This window comes from Primulina tabacum, chromosome 11 (genome assembly GCF_025594145.1).
Source record: "Primulina tabacum isolate GXHZ01 chromosome 11, ASM2559414v2, whole genome shotgun sequence".
In the NCBI taxonomy this organism is placed as follows: Eukaryota; Viridiplantae; Streptophyta; class Magnoliopsida; order Lamiales; family Gesneriaceae; genus Primulina; species Primulina tabacum.
This window is the reverse complement of record NC_134560.1, coordinates 1,332,425-1,356,533: the sequence shown is the minus strand read 5'-3', so window position 1 is coordinate 1,356,533 and position 24,109 is coordinate 1,332,425. Positions and strand designations below refer to the sequence as shown.

The 24,109-nt window shown below is 33.5% G+C and overlaps 1 protein-coding gene and 1 long non-coding RNA gene across 2 annotated transcripts; both read right to left on the bottom strand.

Moving 5' to 3' along the window:
- Positions 1-5,231: 5,231 nt before the first annotated feature.
- LOC142518587 (uncharacterized) lies at positions 5,232-7,673 on the bottom strand. Its single transcript, XR_012813590.1, has 2 exons — positions 7,292-7,673; positions 5,232-5,410 (listed from the first exon to the last, which is right to left on the bottom strand). It is a non-coding gene; the product is annotated as an uncharacterized LOC142518587 (long non-coding RNA).
- Positions 7,674-15,916: 8,243 nt separating this feature from the next.
- LOC142518203 (transcription factor MYB41-like) lies at positions 15,917-17,502 on the bottom strand. The gene is made up of 3 exons (XM_075620925.1): positions 17,228-17,502; positions 17,014-17,143; positions 15,917-16,922 (listed from the first exon to the last, which is right to left on the bottom strand). Exons 1-3 carry the CDS (start codon positions 17,358-17,360, stop codon positions 16,079-16,081), a joined length of 1,107 nt encoding a protein of 368 aa, XP_075477040.1. The 5' UTR covers positions 17,361-17,502; the 3' UTR covers positions 15,917-16,078.
- Positions 17,503-24,109: the final 6,607 nt, after the last annotated feature.

Below are 24,109 nucleotides of genomic sequence, written 5' to 3'. Positions count from 1 at the left end.
TCACGAATCTTTATCTGTGAGACGGTCAACCCTACTGATATTCACAATAAAAAGTAATATTTTTAGCATAAAAAATAATATTTTTTCATGTAAGACCCAAATAAGAGACTCGTATCACAAAATACGACCCGTGAGATCGTCTCACACAAATATTTACCTCAGTTGCAGCGAGCTCTTCTCTTTTTTTGCATTGAAATTTTAGTTCAACTTGTACTGAGCTCACATAACGCAAGTAAAGAAAAAAAGAAAACCTAGAAAAATTAAATTTTTTGTATATTTATCAGATAACCCAAGTATGAAAAAAAAAAAAAGAAAAAAGAAAGAAAGGCGAAGACTTTTATAAATAAATATATAAAAAATTAAATGCATTTTTCATATGCGTAATATACCCTCTATTTCTAACTTCAGGTTCTTTTTTTATAAACTAAATATGTTCTTTTGTTTTGAATTAGTCACTTTGTGCAAAAATATACTAAATATCAAAATTAATATATGGATGTTTTGTTTTTATGATGAAGATTTTTATTTTTAAAAAAACACGTCAGCAATGAATTAGTATTTAACATGAATTAAGTAAGATAAGTGTTCTAAAAAACGGTAGGTAAACGATCATCCGTTTTTTAAGAGGTTTTTTTTCACCGCATTAGACACATTATAAACAATTTATAGTGTCACTTCAGCACTATGTGTGAAATTATTAAAAAAGATGAGAATATTTATCATTTTATCGGACTAAAATTACAACTTGAGAAAATATATGATTAAACATGGAATATGATCAAGTTATAGTATCAAAATTGTAATTTTCCATAAGTTCTGGTTAGCTAGCTAGACTTCTTGTTACTTTCCATCCACGATGTCACATCTTCTCTGGGCAATCCCTCTTGAAATTACCCTCGTTGTGACAAATGAAACATCTCAATTTTCCTTTAATTCTTGGCCATGTTCTGCTTCTATTGTTTTTGAACTCCCTTTTCATTGTTCTTCCTCTGGACGTCGGTCCTTCACCATTTGTTTCTTCCTTATCCTCATGTGTTCTTTGTAATTCTTTTGAAATAATGTTGACTTTACCTCCGAGATTGTTTGAGTTTCTTTCCATACAGCGTTGTATCGACAAAATTTTCATACGATCTCGGCAGAGCTTAGTAATAGAATGTCATAATCCTCATCTTGGTTCTTTATATCGATGTTCTTGAGATCAAGAATGATCTTGTTGATTCTTCCACATGTTTCCTGATATCTTCTCTCTCTTCCACGTGAATTGTATACAAGGATTTCTTCAGATACAATCTGTTAGCCAATGATTTCTTGAGATATAAATTCTCAATTTTCTTCCATAAGCCGACTGTCGATCCTTCCTATGTCACTTCCCGAAGGCTCAACATGATTGCACTGTGATCCTGATCAAAATCCTTCTTCTTGTCTGTATTTGTGGCTTCTGCCTCGGCGTCAATTGCAACTGCGAGTCCATGGTGTACCAAGAGTGCTTTCATCTTTATCCTCCACAAGTTGTGTTGGATCTCGGTTTTCTACACGCCCAAACGCAGCGGAAGTTTTAAAAATTTTATTTATTTTGACAATCAAAATATGTTTTGCTTTGGGCGCTCGTATGATTTTATCATAAACATTCATAGGATGTTTAGTAATTATACCTTTATGAATTAATCACGTGGCTCCAACTAATCCGGTATAAACGGATTATCTCTTGGTGAATCCCTGCGAACTTTCTTCAAGAGACTCCTTTCTTTTCTTCTAGAGAGGAAAGGAGGAGAGCTTTTCGAAATTATGGTGTGTTATGGAGGCTAGGGTTTAAACCTCCTACTTAAATAAAGCCCTCCATGACCTAATTACCATAAAATAATACATGAGCCTGTTAAATAACATTAATGGGCTTGATTAATTAAATGAACTAGTCTAACTAGTTTAATTAATCAAAGTCCATTAAAACTACAATTATTTAGTATCTTGGACTTGTACTCCCCATTAATCACACTTCCCATTATATTTAATTTATTATTTAATAACTCAACTATTGAGCTTAATAAATTAAATTTTTTATAAATTCAACATTTGAATTTATTATTAAAATTATAAATTCAACTCCTTAAATTTTATCACATCGAAAATTTAATATTTAATAAACGCAACTTTTGAGTTTAATAAATTAAATTCTCAAATTTTATAAATTCAACCATTTGAATTTATTCTCTCCAAATTTCATAAATTCAACTTCTTGAATTTACTATATCATAAATTCAACTACTTGCAATTTATTTTCTCAAAATTTAATTATCATAAATTCAACTTCTTGAATTTACTATATCATAATATAAATTCAACTCCTTGAATTTATTCTCTCAACGGGAACAAACGATCCAGTACTTGTGTGACCCTCAATGGTTCAGGGATACAGCTAGCCGTGGGTTCACAACTCTTTGTGATTCAGGACATAATCCTTTATTCGGGCTTACCCTAGTTAGCCCCATTCTTTTCATCAACATCTTGATCAAGAATGTCAGAACTCATTTCTGATTGCACCCATCGGATCATGGTAAGAGCGTCTAGTAGCATCGTCCCATGATCCCCTAGGTATCACTGATAGTGCCTGCAAGAACCAGTCGATTATGATTAACGTACAGTACGGTCCCTTAATCTTATATATCCCGATCGAATCTGCAACCATTGGTTCATCGAGAGTTGCACATTAATTCGATAACTATGTGATAACTATAATAATGGCATCGCGTGTACTATTTGAGAACTCCTTCTCTAACGTACATCTCATACTCTGGCCAGATATTTCATGCACTATTATTTCATCATATCACACAGGATATCCACACCCGTAGGTGAGCGGTGAATCCCCGACTACAATGCACACACCCAACCTCGCCATCTGATGACTCTCCTGGAGCCGGTAAACGAGTCAAAGCACAGCCCTAGCATATAGAGCCTCAGTGTTGTCCCGGGTTGTAAGGACTAATGGTGTACAATCATAACCACGGACTTATCCTCTCGATGAATGATAACCACTTGGAAAGTCCGAAGGAGGGTTGTTCGGTATAATCATCATATGACTACACATCTGCATGTTTGGACATCTTTATGCCCTTACCAAGAAACACAGTACACAACATCACAGATGCTAGTCTTGAGCTCAAGCGGCCTTTATCCCTGTTTTAGGCGGCTGAATCGACTAGGAACGAATTTAGAATATGCAGTGTTTACAAATGAGTTTCAACATCGAATTACGATTCATTTGTATTAAAGTATAATCAAGGACTTAATCTATGCTGTTTGCATGGGTATACAGATAAAGTATAACAAGACCATAAAAAAGTTAAATTATATTAAAATAAAGATTGTTTATTTCAATTGAGTCAATAAATTCTCCTAGCCAACCGTTGGCTTGCAGGGCATCTACTCTAACAAGTTGAAATCATTGGCACCTATGAATTTATCAAGATCGAATTTTCCATTTTCCATTGTGAACAAAATGGAGCTCTAATACCACTTGTTGTTAAATTCAATCTGTATCACTTGGATCCACCTTCAAGAATTGATATCAACCCACAGTCTGTCAACCTTGTTTCTTTGTGGACTTTGATTGGATTAATGGGTTGCAATTACAGAGCCAAACAAGAATCGTATGCATGCACAACAATCAAGCAAGAACATATTAAAACAAGGGATTTACGTGGTTCGGTATTTCAACCTACATCCACGGCAGCCAACACGAGCAATAATTCCACTATGCAATGAATTTAAGAGTTTAACCACCAATAAGCTGTAGCCAGTCAAGTTGGGAAGTCTTCAATTTAATTTTTCATTCGGGCACTTCTCCTCTTCTACCTCATAACATGCATCTATCAGAAAAAAATAACACGTTACATATACCAAATAGCAATAATACTCATCTTGATAGGGTGCATGGGCCACTGTGTATATGGAATTCTGAACGTTAATATTGACATCGGCTCTGTAATCAATTGTGGAGCTTGCTGGCTGATTTTGCGATAACTTCTCACGTCTTATTGTTCTCTGCTTGTTCGTTTAGTACGTAACATGGACTTGGATGTGTCCAGCAGAGGACTTGGATGTGTCCAGCAGAGTATCAAGCTAGTTAAAATATTTGTTTATATATGGTTCTCACTAGTATATAGATCTTGAGGTGTGTAACCTACATAGCACAGATTCTAATAAAAAAAATCGTAAAAGTTCTTTGAAAAATCTTAGTTGAGAGAAACTCCTAACTCAAAATCGTGTGCAGCCCCCCATCCATATAATGTAGTGTAAATTAAATCACAATGAAAATTTAAATCACTTTCCAATGCAGCCAATCTTTGACAAGTTGGTTCACTTGGATCTGGAGCATCAGGATCAACCATGACCTAAAAAAAACAAAACAGATGATATTAATTCAAAAATCATTTCAATTTGATTTGTGTGATCAACACTAACAAATGAGTAGTAGTTGGAGGATCCCGGCCTGATGATATGAATCGTAGGCCTTTCAGCTGCCATGGATGGCTTGATTTTGCACTCATTGCTTATCTGTGTTGTGTCATGTTGTACCACCAGTTCTGCCGATGGGACGAACATGTCTACGGATAAGTGAAAATCTTGCACTTAAATTATGCTAGAAATGGACAAGAAATATGCTAGTGTTGGGCAGAATTACACGTTTTTGGGTTTTTTTAGTGTCACTGCAGAATCTAGGTAATACATGCACATTTGAGTGGAGCAATATTTACACCGGAGCAATATGTTGAAATTCTGAAGCTTTTGAACAAGATGGTGCTCAAAGTTCAAACACTGATCCGGTTGTCAACAAGGCAGGTTATCGATTATCTCCCTCTCAAAATTTGAGTCCGAATTGAATTATTGACAATGGAGCAAATGATCATATGGTTGGCAAACACATGATTATGCATAATTATGGTTCTATTGCTACTTCCCCTATTGGCTTAGTGAAATTTCCAAATGGTAATACCACTCATACCACAAAATAAGGATATGTTAGATTAACCAATACATTCAATCTTCATAACGCACTTCATGTTCCAACCTTTGATTCTAATATACTCTTGTGTAGCGTCTCATTCGATTTAAAAGTGCGGAAATATTTTTTTTTCTAGAAGCATTTTCGATTATAAATTTACATTTAGAAAAAATGATCTTAAATATTTGTCAGTAAAAATAGCGCAGTTTAAAATAACCCAACTTGACTAAAATCATACGTAAACATAAACGTATAAAATTCTTAAAATCATCAACGTTTGAAAATATTCATCTCCTCTCAATCTCATAAATCGTAATGCGGAAAACATGTGGTCCTCGGGTCGTGTCACCGCACCAGGTCTGCCTACTCAGAGTTCGGCACCTCCAGTCTTCTCATCATTAAGCTCACCTGCATCACACACGCCTAGTGAGTCTAAAGACTCAACACACCTGCACCGTTAATAACAAGTACATATACCTAGCACACAGCAGTGAAAAATATCATACTCAACATATCTTTCATGAAATTAAAAGCATAATGTAAACGTGTTGTGTAAAATCATGTCGTGTCAAAGCATGTCATCCCATATCATCATATACGTAAACATATCTTTCATGAACTTTAAAAGCATGAACATCAACGTCTCGTGTAAAATCATGTCATGTCAAAGCATGTCATCTCATATCATCATATATGTAAACATATCTTTCATGAACTTTAAAAGCATGAACATCAACGTCTCGTGTCAAAGCATGTCATCTCATATCATCATATACGTAAACATATCTTTCATGAACTTTAAAAGCATGAACATCGACGTCTCGTGTAAAATCATGTCATCGTGTTAGTCACACTAAATCACTTCCTTCAAAACGTGTCATCATATTCATCACTTAATAAAATCATGCATATACGTAATTTTTTTCCTTTAAACCAAGCATGCACCGTATTTATTATAATTGCGTAAAAATCATAAACATGATGCAAAATCTCACCTCGGGTGCAAAATGACCATTTTGCCCCTGGAAACCCAAAATTTTCGTTTTTCTCTTAGACGTAAAATTTCACTTCTTTGATATTTTCTTAATTCCATTGACTCTAACATGTCCCAAATAATTATTTAAGCCTACATGAATTTTCCCATATTTTTATTTGGCTTAAATCTATGAATTTTAAATTAATCTTTAACTATAACATATTAATGCGTTTTAATCCCGAATTAAATCAAAACTTAGCATAAAATTCCCAATTTAAAAACTTAGACTTCTAATAATTATTTGAGATTAAATATAATTTCCCATAATTTTATTAAGCTTAAATCTAGGCGTTTCAATTAATCCTTTTTAATTAACGTCGATTAAATCCCGAATAAAACCAAAACTCATTATTTTGATCTGAAACTTACCAAACTCCTTAAAACATCCCAAAACATATTTATAATCATTCCTAGACGTAAAATCGAGCAAAATTCAAAACTTAACCGATTCGTTTTAAAACTTGGATCGGGGTCCCCGTTTTAATCTGAATCGAACCGAAACTTCTCCAAATTTTACCAAACTTAAAACATGACTTAACAACACCATACCAGACTTAAATCCACTCAATTAGAACCCATTAGCACCCTTAAAATCTCGCTGGTATGCTGCTGGATTTTCAGAACATACACAACTCAAACTCTAGTTCATGTACCTCCCTTAGTTTCGTTCCTAGCCTTCACCCAACGACCCAGCCCCTAACCAACCACACCTAGACCACCCTAGGCTCCCACTGGACCTGCTGAACCCACGGCTGCACCTCCATGCAAGCCGCAGCCCCCTACAACTCGCTATTCTCCCCACACGTCCAAACCGAAGCCAAACTTCTACCATTTCGATCCACAGCGCCTTGGATGGTTCCAGCAAGAGCCGAGCCCTTCCAAGCCTCGTATCAGACCCACCAGGGTCTGATCTAAGGCTCGTCTAAGCCCCTGCTCAGCTGGTTGCACCCAGCACGATAGAACCCAAAGATCGAGCCAACCTATTGAAACCTTGCTCTTGGTCTCTCACCCTACACGATCTGCCCAATGTTTTAAACTCCACGAAAATTCCTTGACACCCTTTTTCAGCCCTTAACAGCCGACAGCAGCAGCCCCTTGCACAGCAACCAGGAAAACGTGAGAGTTGGACAAGAAAACACCATAATCCCATGGAAACCAAGAAAATTCTCATGTACAAGGCTAGATCTCGTCTTTCATGCACAAATATAATCACCAACATAATAAACGTGTATGGTGCAGAAAAGAACAAGTACAAAGCGTGCCTTGATGATAAGAAGCTCGAAATCTTGAGGAGACGCGCGTCGGGGAGACGACGGAGAAGCGGGGAAGGAGCTTGCTTGAGAGGAAATGGAGATGGCCGAGATTTTCAGCAAAGTGCTGCTATACTCACGTTAAATGCTGCTGGTGCAAGGGGGAAACTGGCTGGTGGGTGGAATAATTGGTGTAGGGTAGCAAGTATAATATTTATTTTAATTATTAATCAAAAAAGCTAATGAGCCTTAAATGATTTAATTAAAAGATTAAAAGAGTTTTAAGTCCAACGAGCTTAAAAATTGGCTCATTAAATCCAAACACAATCCCAAAAAATATTTCATGTTTGAAAGTTTTTGAAAATATTAGCCGAACCCTCAAAAGTTCACCGATTCGATAAAATTTGCGCAGAGTTAAAAATTAAAATCATGCGGGTAAAAATACCCAATAAATCTCAATTCTTTAAAAATACTTTTAAAACATTTTATATTAATTAATAAAAATTAATCGTGTAATAAAATAATTTTTCCTGAATATTCTCCGGTCTCCGTTCCTCGTTCGAGCACGAAATGAAACTTAAAAATCTTTAATGCATAAACCTTTAAAATTTCGTGAAATAAATTCAATCATGCATGAATTAATGCATAAAAATAATTAAACACATAATTTATGAAATAACATGCATTTAATGTTTTAAAACAAATTAATAAAATACCAAAGAAATTTAATAACTTGCATGAATATGGTTTACATGGACCTTCAAATTTTTCAGGACGTTACACTTTGTGTCTAAATTCGCCAAAGATCACATTTGTTTAGTTACCTTCTACCCTCATTTTTGTTTTTTTCAGGACCTGTGGAGTGGGCAGATAATGGGGATTTGTGAGGAGATAAATGGCTTGTTCTACTTAGACCCAACAAAATTTTGTTTTCAATTCTCATGACTCAAACAAGCTGTTGAAAGCTTGTAATTCATCATCTTGTAAGTCATTTACTTCTGATGTAAATAAGGAAAGAAAGAATAATACAAAGGACTTGATTTGATATAAAAGGCTTGTTCATCCTTCACTGTCTCGAATGCACATGTTACCTTTTAATTTCTAAAACATTTGAAATGCATCATAGCACAATATGCTCGTAGTCCAAACAAACAAACAAGGCTTTATTTTCCTTAAAAAACTACTTCTGCTTCTAATTTACCTTTCCAAATAGTGCACATGGACATATGGGGTTCGTTTAGTGTTGCAACTCGAAATGGTGATAAATATTTCTTAACCATTGTTAATGACTACACTAGAACTACTTGGGTCTATACCTAATGCGTTTTGCTTCAAATGATCAGAAACTTTGTTGAACTGATCCACAAATAATTTTCTTCCAGCATAAAATAGTGCGCACAGACAGCGCAATTGACTTTTTAAATTCGGAATGCACGCATTTCTTTCATTTTTTGGGCATTATCCTTCAAAGCTCTTGTCCATACACTCCCGAACAAAATGTGACTGTGGAACGCAAACATAGACACATTCTTAAGTGAAACACAACAATGGATCAGGAGTTTGCAGCCATTGAAGCCAACAAGACATGTGAGATTCTGCATTTACCTCCAAGAAAGAAGACGATATATATGAAATAAATGGGTTTATAAAACTAAATATCATGCTTATGGTAATGTTGCTAGATTCAAGGCAAGGTTGGTGGCCAAGGGTTACACACAACAATATGGTGTTGATTTCTATCACGCTTTTCACCAGTTGCAAATATAGTCATGGTGAGATCTTTTTTTAAAGTATTGCAGCTAAACAAAATTGGTCGTTATATCAAATGGATGTCACCAATGCATTCTTGCAAGGTGATTTGGATTAGGAGATTTATATGGTGGTTCATCAAGGTTATGAGATTCAGGGGGAGTATAAGGTGTGCATACTGCTCAAGCTTTTGTGTGGGTTGCGAAAAGCATCAAGACGATGGAATCACAAGTTTGCTTCTTATATCATGATAAAGCTGGGAGGTTTTCAACAATCAAAACATGATCACTCCTTGTTTGAGAAGAAGGATGACACCTATATTACAATTTTAATTGTATATGTGGATGATATTGTTATCACATGCAATCATGTTGCATCCATCACAGCTCTTAAAGATCATTTGCAAGATGAGATTCATATTAAGGACCTCGGTTCCTTGAGATATTTTTTGGGGATTGAAGTGGCACTGGTCCAAGAAGGGGATTTGCTTGAACCAAAGAAAATATGCACTTGAATTAATAGCAGAAACTGGGTTGTCATGGGCTAATGCTTACGATACACCAATGACACTGAATTGGAGACTTGCAACGAATGAATACGATGCAACATTCAATCTGCATAATTGCAATGATGCAGTTTTACCAGACGCTAGTCAATATAAAAGATTGGTGGGCCGGCTTATGTATCTTACAATTACAAGACCGGATTTTTGTTATGTTGTATAAGTGTTAAATCAGTTTACGCATGAGCCAAAGGTGTCTCATATAGAGGCAGCCATGAGGGTAATTCAATATTTGAAACGATCACCAGGTCTAGGAATCTTATTGTCATCACAGAGCACATTTGACTTGAATGCTTTCTATGACTCGGATTTGGAGACTTGTCATATGTCTCGATGATCTATTACTGTTTACTTCATAAGATTGGGTGATTCCTTGCTTTCTTGGAAGACGAAAGAAACAAAACATGGTGCCTCGTTCATCGGCGGAGGCGCATTAGATATTGCTGCAAATCCACTATACCATGAGAGAACTAAACATATAGAAATGTATTGCCACTTGAGAAAAAATCAAACAGAAGGTGATAACAACGTCGCACATTGCATCCAGTTAACAGCTCGCTGACATATTCACGAAATCTTGGCATACTTATTTATTGTCCAACCTTGGTGTTCTAAATCTGTACCAAGCTTGAGTGGGAGTATTAGAAGTCGTATTTTTTACATAATAGAGTCGTGTATTAGAATGGTAGGACCTTGTGTATAAATAGGTTTAAGTCTTGTAGTTGTACAGTTTTGGATTCTCATTTTTTCAGTTGAATGAAATCTTTTTCTTCCTTCCGGATGCACTTTAACAGATATAATAGTAAGAAAAAAAAAGATAAATAATAAAATATATAATATTTGTTATGATGTTAAAATGAGAGTAATTTTGTGGATTGTATTTCAATACCAAAACACATTTATCATATTTTAACAATTACCTTCTTATTATTAGTAGGTCTTTTATGAAACAGTCTCACGAATCTTTATCTGTGTGACGGGTCAACCCTACCGATATTCGCGATTAAAATAGTACTCTTAGCATAAAAAGTAATAATTTTTCATGAATGACCCAAATGAAAGATCCGTCTCACAAAATATGACACGTGAGATCATCTCACACAAGTTTTTGCCTTTATTATTATATTAAATTTTCCCTGCACCTTTTATTTTTTTCGTCATATGGTCTCACAATCCCACGCTTATCATCTTTACCAAACTATACGGCTATACCTAAGGATATTACAAATTTTCAATTAAAAAGTCAAATGTGAGAAATCTCGATTAATCATCGGTTATGCTTGCAAAGACCAAGATGCATTATCTCATGCTTTGAATGGACGTGTTTCATTTTTATTTTACTAATTAATCATATTCAGCAATCAAAGTCCAAAATAGAGTCAATAGTGTATTTTGACGCGACATATTTGGTTGGTATTTTTTTTAGTTTCACTTTGCCAAATATTAATGGTCATTAATTATGGTGGAAAAAAAAAAGGAATACCTATATGCATCATTGTATCTAGCAAGTGAAAAGGTTTAATTTTAAAACAAACGCATGAATCGTCATATGTTTTGATTTACGTTAAATCTTGTAAAAACTATAAACTTGATTTATACCATTGTCTCACCAAAAGATCCACTACCTTGTGAGTAGGGATATAATCGAGTCGAGTCGAGCCAAACTCTTAAATGTTTGAGCTTGGTTCGTTTATAATCGAGCCAAGCTCGAGCTTTAATTAACTGAATAAATGCATGGCTCACGAGTTTATTCAAGCTTTTATCGAGCCTAAACAAGCGTAATAAATATGAATTATACACTTAAATTTTCATTAAATTAATTAAAAAGTAAATTATAGATTTTTTAAAAAATATATTATTCTTATTAAAATTTGTAAATTTATTATAATAAATAAATTTAATATATTTTTCTATATATTTCATAAATAATATGCAAAATCAATAAATCAAATATCAAAATCAGTGTTTTAAAAAGCGGTAGGCGGCAGGCAGACGGTTACCTACCGCCTAGGCACCTAGGCGCCTAGGCGGTTGTCTTGGCGGTTTTTTTAAAGTTTAAATTCATTAAGTGGTTCATGAGTATTATGTTTGTATATGAAATATATATATTATAAAATTTAAAATTGTAATAATAAATATGTATTAATAAATTTTTATATATGAATCATCCACATCAGTTTACTACTTTACTACAACCGTTGTACAATGAAAATTAAATTTGTTCAACAATCAACAATCCATCCTTGTGCCATAGTTGCTTCTTCATAATTTGTTTTTTTTTAAGTGTAAACCGCCTAGGCGGATTTTTAATTGTAAAATCGCCTAGGCGGCTTTCGCGTCAGGCGACGGATTAATATGGTGGCGCCTAGAAGTTTCGACTAGCCTAAAATCGGGGCGGTTTTGGACCGCCCAGCACCTAGGCGCCGCCTAGGCGGTCCTAGGCGGGGGTTTTTAGAACACTGATCAAAACTATTATTTTTTCATCTAAAAGATTACTCATGAACTTACCAACGAACATGTTCACGAGCTAACGAGCCGAATACTGTAAAGCTTGAGTTTGGTTTGTTTATCTTAACGAGCCTCATTAAACGAGCTCAAACGAGCTTTTATCGAATCGAGCTTCGAATAGCTCACAAACGATTTGGTTTGTTTACATCCCTACTTGTGAGAACTAAACTCTATCATTAGTAAAATAATTAATTAATTAAACAAATATACATATATATATATATATGTGTGTGTGTGTGTATTTGGAAATCAACGTCTTAACGCGTGATATTGTTAAAGTACAAATTATCAAAGTGATTAGACCGAAAAAATAGAAATCAATAAATATTTGTTAGGCCCACTAATCCAGAATCACATCAGAAAATATCCGCTGAGTGTGAACTGATCATTTAATTAATTAATTAATTAATTAAACAAATATATATAATTAATCACATCAGAAAATATCCGCTGAGTGTGAACGATCGTTTAATTAATTAAACAAATATATATATAATTTATCTATTTTACATCAATCAAATCATTATTTATTTATCTAACACTAATCACATCATTAAATTTAAATTATATAATTACCGTTAATAAATAATATTATTAATATTTTATTAGTTATTTAAAAGACAAAATGATAATTTATCACATTATCTTAAATTTAAATAATCAAACAAACTATTATTTATCAATCAAATCAAATATTATATTAACTATCATTTTATTTATTTTTATTATATTATATTATTAATCTATATATTATTATCTCATATTTAACTTCAAACGGAGGCTTAATCTTATAGTCCAAAAGTTCCAAATAGTTTGAAGCTTCTTTTTTCTTCAATGACAACAAGAGATGCACAGGAGTATTTCATTTTCTGTTCATTGAATTTTTTTTAAAGATCGTCGACTGATTTTAGCGGAAAAAATTCTTTTGAAATTTAGTGATTTTTTTTTTACGCACTGGGTAACTCCCAAAATAACATATGTAAATTATATTAATCAAGATAAACTACACTAGACACACGATATCTAACAAGGAAAAAAGGATATTAACGTGGGATCACATTAAAGATTTTCATATACGTGTTGTTAATTAAATAGCAAATTATTGTCGGGAAATTTTGAGGAAATGAAAAGTCGTATTTTGCAGGCTATGTTGAAAAGTTGCAGAAAGAAGGAAATTTCATACGCAATTCAATAAATGTACGCGGTTTTACACCCCAAAGTTTGATTATAAATAGAGACGCAATTCTATCATTTCGTTCATCCATTCTTTGAGATTTCTCTCATCCTATGGCATTTGAATGCTTAGTTCTATAATATTTGTAAGTTGTTTGTTCTCTTGTATTAAAAAGTGTGTATTGTCTTTAGAAATACAATGAGTGGTTGTATATCATAAAATATTATAGTATAATTCTTTTCATATTGTCCGTGGTTTTTACCATAATAATTTTTAGAAGTTTTTCACGTAAATCTCGGTATTCAATTTATTCTTTATTTTCATATTTATTTTATCAAATTATCATAGGTAAGACTAACAATTATAACACAACACACAGTAAATAAATAAAAAATTATATTTACTATTCAGAGCGTTTTTCTTTGGGCGGTCGCGCTAGAAAGGGATTTGAATGAAAGAGACAATTACTGTTGCCAAATATGTACACAGGCGTTTTTGGAGAGTTGGTAAACTCGATGGACATCCAACCTGAAAGAAGGATGATATATATATATGTGTGTGTGTGATTTTTGGACTATGTTGTTATTTCTAATATATTTTTGTTGAATGATATTAGTTTGATTGAATGAAAAAAACTATTAGTAAATAATTGATTCTATTTTTTTGGGTAATGATTATTTTAAGATAATTTTTTTATAATATTTAAAATGTTAATTTTTATATTTTTTTCTTATTTTCTCAACAATTTACTTGAGATTAGAGAAAATACAATGGTAATATAATATTTGATAGGGAATAAACATCCTATCTTTCGATGTATATGAGGACGAAGATGTCGATGAAATTGAATACATGATGAAGACGAAGATGTTGATAGAATATAATAAATGAAGACGATGACATATGATGAAATTCTACTCAAATCCCTGGACATTAGTCTATAGTTCTATTAATCCTTTTCTTTTTTTTACCTTATTACCATTGGGTGTGTGTTTCTCCGTCTTACGTTCTAATTTATTAGAGCTCTATTTACCTTTTCGTCCGTAATTCGTCAGAATTTTTTTTTTCACGTAATTGTTACGTATGCTATTTAACTATATTATATTATTTTCATGAGGCATCTATGTCAGGCAATTACATATAGAAATTTGACTTCGAGTATAAAATAGTTAAATTAATCGGAATTAATTATGAGGCATCGAACAATTAAGTGTAGATTACGAGTATGCCCTTGTGCTCTTCACATACTAATAATTGGAGCAACCCAATCATGTGCATTAGTTTGAAAAGTCTTTGTTACGTACGTAGCTCCGTATTGTCCCCTTAAATAGAAAATAAATAGAAAATTACGCCGCTCGTGGTTTTGGATTGGATTTATTGCTTTAGTATCATTAATTGATCGATCGTACTAATTAATTTATTATATGAGATGTAAATAGTGATGATTTGATTGTCAAAACTACATATAATCACATAATTGTTTCGTATCAAATTCTTAATTAAATTTTGGTATTAAATTTTTTTTTTCTATTTCTTCCAAATTTTATCATTAATAATCCATAATCATCATAAAAATAACTAATTCAAATACATGGAATCTTAAATTTTGGTTATTATGATTTAAAAAAAAAAACAGAGATTCGAACCATTAAACCACTATGCGGCGGCTTAGAGCAAATATTCAACGAACCATGGCATTGAAAAACGAGGGTGATCTAACATCATGCTTGATTTGATATGAAAATTAATTTTTGCATATTTCAACACATTTGAAAGCTAAAAATCCTTTTTATTTAGTTTTTTTAAAATCAAATTTAAATCTTGATTATTCACCACACGTTAGGAAAGTATAGATCCCGTGTTTCACAACTCAAAGTGGGACCATTGGGTATACGTGTCTCCTTGTCTGACGGACGCCTCATTAAAACCAACATGAACAACACAAGACCCATGCCATTATTTCACCTTTATTATTAATAAAAAACAAAGACCTTTTGAAAGTGGTCCCCACCTATTTATTCGACTTCTAATACTTGGACGGGTTCCATACAGAGGTGTCAAAATGCGATACGATCCGTCAACTCGACACGAAAAGTTGGGTTGATACAAAGTCAAAACCCTTACATTGTTTTTCGGAAAATATAATCATTAATTTAATCGACACCAACTATGCAACGACCCGTGGCGGCGATTCTGCTAGCTTCACGTCGACGGCCACGATCCGATTACTGTCTCCCCCCGGCATAGCACTGTTGGGATCGAGGAAACCAAGTTTAGTTAATTAAATTTGATTTTTATAATGTCATTGTATCACATACTTTAATGAAGAGCCTGTTTAAAGGAGACAGGTAGCTGGTTTGCTGAAGAGATATATATCAGGCACAAGGACAAGAAGATATATATATATATATATATATATATATATTATGATTAAACAAATTGAAACGTGTGCACATACGTTTTCATCTCATTTATGATTAAATAAATTGAAACGTGTGCACATACGTTTTCATCTCATGTTTTTTTAATGGTGGTCACTGTTTTTGTCAGCGATAAAAATCCATAAATAATCGGACAAGAAATCGTAAGAAGAATCAAATCAAAATCATGATAACGTATTCTTAATCATCAACAGCATATCTTTGAATGAACAAATTAAAACAAATATAATGTGATGTCTCACAATGTAATAAGTGCTAGAAAATTGGATTGTGTTCAATAATCTATAGGAACAGGATTTATTTAAAAGAATGAACTTATAATAACATATCTATTAAGTGCTCAACCAATTTATAAACTACATGAAATCATTAAAAATATCTGAAATTTCAAACTGAAAAATGTCGCTGCAGCTTTCCCTTCTGTCGTCTTGATCAGTGCTGCTAGTAGTACCGTAAATATAGTTCGAATTAGAATGCAACGGGGCTGGACTCGATGAAGGGGTCGATATATTTGACAGAACGGACTGGAAACCAAAATCATTGCTGCTATTATTGGAGTGAAAAGTAGGAGTCTCTGAAGATGAATTTATAGGATCCATGACATGTTGGCCTGACCCGTTACAGCCGTAGTTCATTAATGGTACATAATCTTCTGTCAAATCTCTGGGCATTCCATTGTTATGCTGCCATTCATTAAACTCTTGGATTTCTTGGGTTGGCATGAACCCTGAAAGAATATGTGAGAATTGTTCGACATCTCCGTATTGAGTGAACTGGTTATAAGCTTGATCTTGCTCGAAAAGAGCAGCAGAAGGTGTAGAATCAAAACAAGGATTAGGGTTTTGCAAATCTTGATTAATCGGGGTTTGCATTTGAGAAGAATAATTGATTGGTGAAGCCGTGGGTGTTAGAAACTCCTGGTTTTGGCGCTGGCTGGATAAAAGGGAAGTTACCAATCTTATCAACTGAGGATTAATCAAAGGTTGCAAACCTAGTAACCTCGAAAAATTCATTTGTGGCGTCGAATTGTCGTAGAAAGATGACTGCAGGACTGTGGAAAGGTCCAGAAGATCAAGTCGAGGACTGTGAGTCACGGGGTCGACTCCCATTCGTAGAAGCCTTTTTCGAATATGCGTGTTCCAGTAATTCTTGATTTCATTATCGGTTCGTCCGGGTAGCCGAGCAGCTATTGCGGACCACCTATTAAGTCAAAGGAAGAACACTAAGAAATTTTGAGCCACCCACCAAAAAATCTTTGGAAAAGTGAGGAAATCTGAAAATGTTTACATACTTGTTTCCTAGGATGCTGTGAAGTTGAATAATCGTCTCTTCTTCTTCAAATGAAAATCGTCCCCTTTTGATATCGGGTCGGAGATAGTTCGTCCATCGCAGCCGGCAACTCTTTCCACACCTATGCAATCCTATACATGTATTAAACAAAAAATGAGTTGATGTTGGCTAATACATCGAGAAACAAATTTAAAAAAAAACAGCAAGAAACAAACCAGCATTCTTCGGAAGAGTTCTCCAGTTTCCACAGCCATTTATATTGATATAATCAATGAGCTTCTGATCTTCTTCCGGCGTCCACGGCCCTTTCTTGAGTCCATTTTTTTCACAGCAAGGACTTCTTCCCATTTCAATAGATGTCTCTAATCTATCTTGAAACTCGATCTTCACTGAATTTAGAGATGTATTAATTAAGATTAATGGGCACCAACGATTGTGGAGGAATAATAAAGTACTTGAACGTAGGATCCGTATATTATTAATATAATAACTCATTGGGGATGTATATATAGTGGGGAGAAATTGAGGTGTGTAGGGCTATAAAAATCTTGGTCCAAATGAATCGTTACCGTCCTTGTTACAAACTTGTGCAACGTGTCCCTTCTCTTCTATTTGTAGTGATCTGTATAAATGGTCACTTCACCGTGTCTTTTTTCCTCGTTCACTCGAATCTCTGCAGTACCAAAAATAATTCATTAATCGTGCCTCAATAAGTTACCACTTTCGTGTACCATTAACTAATCTCTTACAATTACTTACCTTCACTTTTTAGGTAAATATTAATGAGTTAATTGGATGAGAAATGGTCTATGTGCATATGTCAAATAAATAAATGCCAACACCCTAAAGGTGCAATGACATAAACATATGGTTAAAGGCAAAAACTTGTGTGAGATAGTTTCACGGGTCGTATTTTGTGAGACAGATATCTTATTTGGGTCATTCATAAAAAAGTACTACTTTTTTATACTAAAAATATTACTTTTTATTGTGAATATCAATAGGGTTGACCGTCTCACAGATAAAGATTCGTGAGACCGTCTCATAAGAGACCTACTCATGGTTAAATATGAGTTTGTTTCCATCTTAAAACAAAATCCCCACCCAATTGTTATCGGTATATATACATATATGTGTGTTAAGATTGAAAATTAAACATAACTCAACCCCAAAATGTAGCGAGAATTGTTCAAATACATATATACAATTTTCAAAAGACCGATGTATAATATTTAATAATATGCTTCATAAGTCATTTCTTCATGACAAAATTCGTTTAGGAGACATGAGTCTACTTTGAATTTTTGGGGTGAGCACAAAGTAAACTTCGCTAAAAGAAATGTAAGCAGTAAGCGCTTCTGGTTCATTTCTAGAAATTGGGTTAAAATGGTGGGGACGAAAAGGGTGACGACCGTACCACACTTTTCTCATTTTGTAAAATTACTAATTCATAATTGCCACATAATTTCTAAAAAAACATTTATAATAATTATAACTTGTACTATTAAATATTAGGCATCAACCCAGTGAACGAATTAGCTTTTATGTTTTAAAATAAAGGAACAAAAATTATATATATCCATTCTTTTATTTTAATAAAAAGTACATTAATAATAAATATATTTTATTAAGTTCATGATCCACCTATAATTATCGCGTCTTGTGTTTTTCTCTTTCCAAGATTCTAAAAAATCGCTAAATTTTTTTATTTCTATATCGATATTTTCGAATTTATAACTATAAGATATATTTATTTCACTTTACAATTTAAAGCACGAGTGAGATGTATATATATATGCATCATATTATATTATGTAACGTGACCAAACTATTTTTGACAATGCCTCAAATATCATTGTCAAGCGCTGCGCTCAGCTCTGATTAAAATAGGGAAACAAAAAACAAGAAAGGCCATTAAATCATTAAATGTACAGATTTACGATATAATTGATTTGGTCAAATATTTAATTAAAAAAGACAATGACTGAAGATAAGCACTGTCCATTATCTTTCTGACATATTACATGCCTATTTCAGTGGGTAAATCGATTGGGCAAGACGATTACGCATTTACATTATATTTGTTTGATTTCCTTAAATAATTTATAATTATAATAGTTATATATATATATATATATATATATATCAAATCGAAATGAATTCTGGTGAAAAATAATATTTTAGGGGAAAATAATATTATAGTTAATAAAGAAACATTAAGTTGCTAGTTTGTATATTATTGGTGCATGTGAAAGTATATGTACATATTCATATTGGAGGTTGACAAGATAATGTGTAAATTAAAAGAGCCTCTCTTTTTCACCGACTTTGGGTGTTCAGATTTGGTCAAACATTATTTTATCTGTTGTTTTGAATAGCCATCTCCAACCCATAAATAAACTGCACCAAAATAGTGCAGTTTCTGCACCAAATATAACATTCATCTCCAACCCATTTACTTCAAGAGGAGAATAGCATTAGCAACCCTTCAAAAGGAGAATAAAGTTTTGTACATGGATTTAAGCATGATAGGTGATCCAGAAATGCGCGAAATTATTCGAAAGGAACGAGCCAAAATTTTGAAAAAAAGAAATGAAGAACATGGACAACACGAAAATGATACATTTGAGAAATATTTTGGTGATTTTGGAGGATCGAGATCTAATTTAGGAGATTATTGATCATCTACATTGTTTCTAATTTTTATATTTTTATTCGCATTGTTATCTTTGTAATTTTTAATTATGTATTATCTTCGAATTTGTATTCCAATTATGTATTATCTTTGTATTTTGTATTTCAATTGGGTATTGTAATTTTAATTTCAAAATTTTGTCGTTGGTTTTTCTGATATTTTAGTCAATTATATATTTACGATAGTTCAAAATGTCAAAAATAAAATAAAAAACTAGAAATATTTTTATAAAATTTTTAATATAATTATAATTAATTTTTTGTGTTTTAATTTTTATTATGAATTAAATTTTATATCAACACGATTTAATTTTACTCATCAATTATATAATATTATTATTAAAAATATTTAATACATATTTATATTAAATAAAAAACATTAAAAAAAAGGCCCAAACCCAGCACCATTTTGGCGCTGGGTTTCTCCTCTGCGTCAAATTTGGCACAGAGGAGGGAATTCGTTGGAGCAAAAACTCTGCGCTATCATAGCATAGCAGGGTTGGAGATGATCTAACAATGGCTATATATCCACATATATATCACATAAAATCGATTCTCACACATGTTATCAGATGATTTGTGATTTAGACAAAACCTAAATTCTTCTAGACCTAATGAATTAGCTAGGTTCATTATCATGCCTGAGCGGAAACACGGAAACGAATCAGTCGTAGCGATTGATCGAACGGCTTGTTATAGACTACATATGTCCGTCGGATGCAACTCGCAAAATAAAATTACCCATTAAAATATAGAAAGAAATTCAGTTGTTTCGATCGGTTAGTTAACATCGATCGATATTAACTATCAGTTCACATTGATTCTTAGCCAAATGTAGCTTGGTTAATTCTTCTTTTCACACTCGATGGCGTGCATGCATAGCATGTACGTAGTGTATTTGTGATGAAGTAGGTTAACCATTGAATTATATGGATACATCTAACTCTCGAATAGGTAACATTACTTGTCCAAAATCAGAAGTTTGCTTTCGTTACAAAAAAAAAAAAAAAAAAACAGTTTGACCCAGAGATCTAGAAAGCATCTAATTTAGGTAGATATTTGTTAAATTATTGTTAGTTCTGTTGTATTACGTTCGTATTCTCCAACCAACCTTGAATATTAGAGACTGCAGTTTTTCTTAATTTCGAGAATAATCATAACCCATCACAGGACTTTTATCCATTTTTTAGAGACTCGAGCTCTAGCTAGCTAGTAACATGACCAATATATATACAGTTAAGAATTTTAAAGAGCCAAACTTTATTACGAACAAGAACTACTATCGGAATCGTCTCTACCCGGACGGCCCTTAACTAAAAGGAACAGATGATTTATTTAGAAAAAAGTGCCTGATCGATGGATATTTAGCAGATATGCATACGATACAAAAAACAACAAATCAATATTTAATTTGATAACAGAGATTTGCTGAAAAAAATATTAGACACTTGCACGTTGACAAAAATTCAAGTTCCTTCCAGGAAAATATAGTTCCTCCAACCTCAGCAATTCAATTATAAAAGGAAATAAATAAGAGGGAAACCGATGGAATTAACGTAAGCAATGATGTTAAACTGCAATAAATCTCGATCTTCCTTCAAGAAATAATCCTCTTGTGCTTGAACTAATCCTAATCAAAATTTCAGACCTAATACTGATTTGACACCTTTGGTCTGAGATTATTGTGTATAGCAGAATCTGTCAAGGGCAAGTATACAATCGTACTATCAAAACGAAAATTTCATGAAACTTCCTTTGTATTTTCAGAAGAAAAAAAAGCGCATGCACTTTGTCTCTGTTGCCTGATTCGTTAATCTGCTTATTGGTCCAAAGAGAAAAACGGTCTCGATCGATAGTGACAATTAAAATGCTTTCGATACTAATATACTCTTATCTTATTTAAAGATGACACTAGTAGAAAAATCGAATTTTACTTCGGCAGGCTTTACTTCGCCAATAATAAATTACGAAGTAATACATTACCAATAACTTCACTAATAACACAAGCGAAGTAAAATAATATATTTTACTTCGGATGTTTAAAAACACGGGCTTCACTATATTTTTTTATTATATTTTACTTCGGCATATCAATGTTGACGAAGTAAAAAAATAAGAAAAATAAGTTCATGCTGAAGTAATAAGATGAACCGCGCCGATTAACAAAGAAAGCTAAACTATACTAAACATTTAGCGACGATTTGTAGTTAAAAACCCGTCGCTGATTTAATCAGCGACGGGTTTTCAAAAAGCCGTCGCTAATAGCGACGCTTTTTTCGCGCATATGCGCACACACTTCAGCGCATATACGCGAGTGCCTCTGTTCTCGCATCGTAGCTACTGGCCTCCTCGCGCATATGCGCGCGACAGGGCGCGCATATGCGCGAGGTCCTCTGCCTACCTCGCGCATATGCGTGCATCGGTGTCGCGCATATGTGCAAGAGACACTACCCTCACACATCAATTTTCGCATGTAATCACATTTCCAGTCACGGTTGGTTTTAAACCGTCGCCGATTTAGTCAGCGACGGTGTTATAAAAAACCGTCGCTATTAGCGACGAGCTCATTATATCCATCCACATTTTCTTTCAAAATTAACCCTAACACCACGCCGTTCCACTCACCGTCGTGGGCTTCGAACCACCAACACCACCGCCGTTCCACTCACCGAGAGGGAAGCAAAAAACCACCACCACCACCGTTCAAAGCACTTAGTTAGTCCGGCACCAGTTTCCCGAGTTATGGTATTGATTGGAACGATAATTGGTTAATTTCTTGTTGTCGTACCTCTGTTGAGTTATTTATTGAAAATGGCCACCACCAACCTTATCAGAAGTTTGAAATACATGGTGTTAAGACTTTATAAGTCAAGTGTATTCTATGCGGCTCACGTGTTGACAGAATTAATGCAAGCGATTGGTAGGTCTTTCGATACTGTAATTGATATATTGTTGTGTTCAAAGACTCAGTAGTCTACTGTCTTGTATTATCAAGAGCTAATAGTTGAGAAGTCCCTTTCTGTATGACTCAATAGTTTCTGATGAGGTTGGTGGTTGAGATACACACCATTTCTTTGGAGGTGCGTGTTGTTTTCTAAGGCCTTGGTTGTCCGTCTCTGGGTTCTTAATGTTCGGCATTGTCTAAAATATTCGTTGTCCCCTTCTTGTTAGGCATTGTCTAATTTTCGGTTTTTCTAACTTATATGCACTGTGTGTTGAGGACTGGACATGACGGTGTTTGTTAGTCATTGTCTCCGTCGAATTTTTTTGTTTTTCTAACTTATATGCATCTGTGTAGTCTTCTTTCGTTTGTTAGTCAATAGGTAGTCTTCTTTCAGCTGAGATAATGTGTTGTCATTAAGATATATTTTATTGTTGAGATAATGTGTTGTTGTTGAGATAATGTGTTGTCATTGGAATATATTTTATTGTTGAGATAATGTGTTGCCATTGGAATATATTTTATTGTTGAGATAATTGCTTGAGATGAATTGTTGTCATTGTGATATATTTTATATTATTGATAAAAAAAGGAAATTTTGTTCCTGATTTTCATATCTTCTGTGTTGTAATCTTAATCTTTTGTGTTTATTCCGTTTATTGCTGATATATGTTTTGGTTAAAATACTTTCTTTTCATTTGTTTTATTTGGTGGGTTGTTGGTTTTATCAAGAAATTTGAAGCCCAGAAATCATATACGGGAGTATGATTCTGGACTGTAAGTGTTGTCTTTTTTTCAAGATTCTTGTATCATTTCCAAGTGGCACAAATTCAATATGTTCTTACTTTTAAGTTGTTTTCGCTTCTTGAAACAAGAAGTTGGGTGGCTTCAGATTTTGTTAGAGTTTAAGGTGATCTGGTTTTGTCTTTTCCTGTTTTTTTGGTCTATATCTGTCATTATTGGTTCCCTCATATCGGATTGAACTCGAGACTCTTGTTGTCTGCGTTTATTGGTACATGCATCATGTTAATCATATCAAAATTGTCTCATATATTAATTCTTTTACGTTAATCCTCAAATTAATATGGTTTTACTTTTTTGTGACAGCTTGTTCTTCGAAAAAAAATATGTTGTACATGGGAAATTCTTATAATTGTTTTTAAGCATGGGTTAATTATATTTGTGTTCCAAGATTAAGTTTTAATTTTCCTAGCTAGCTTGGCGGCTCATCCAGCCTTACGTTTTTTATGTTTTAATCATCCAGCCTTACGTTTTTTATGTTTCAAATTTCAGTTTGCAGGATGCATCAAGAACCAATATTACACCCAATGTCAATATGACGAGGTTAGAAGTGAATGGAGTGAATTTGTTTACTCCTATGTAGGTGCTTAGATGGATGGTGTATGTTGGGACAAATATTTTGTTTGTCATTGTGGATTTTTGGATATACTTTTGGTTTTGT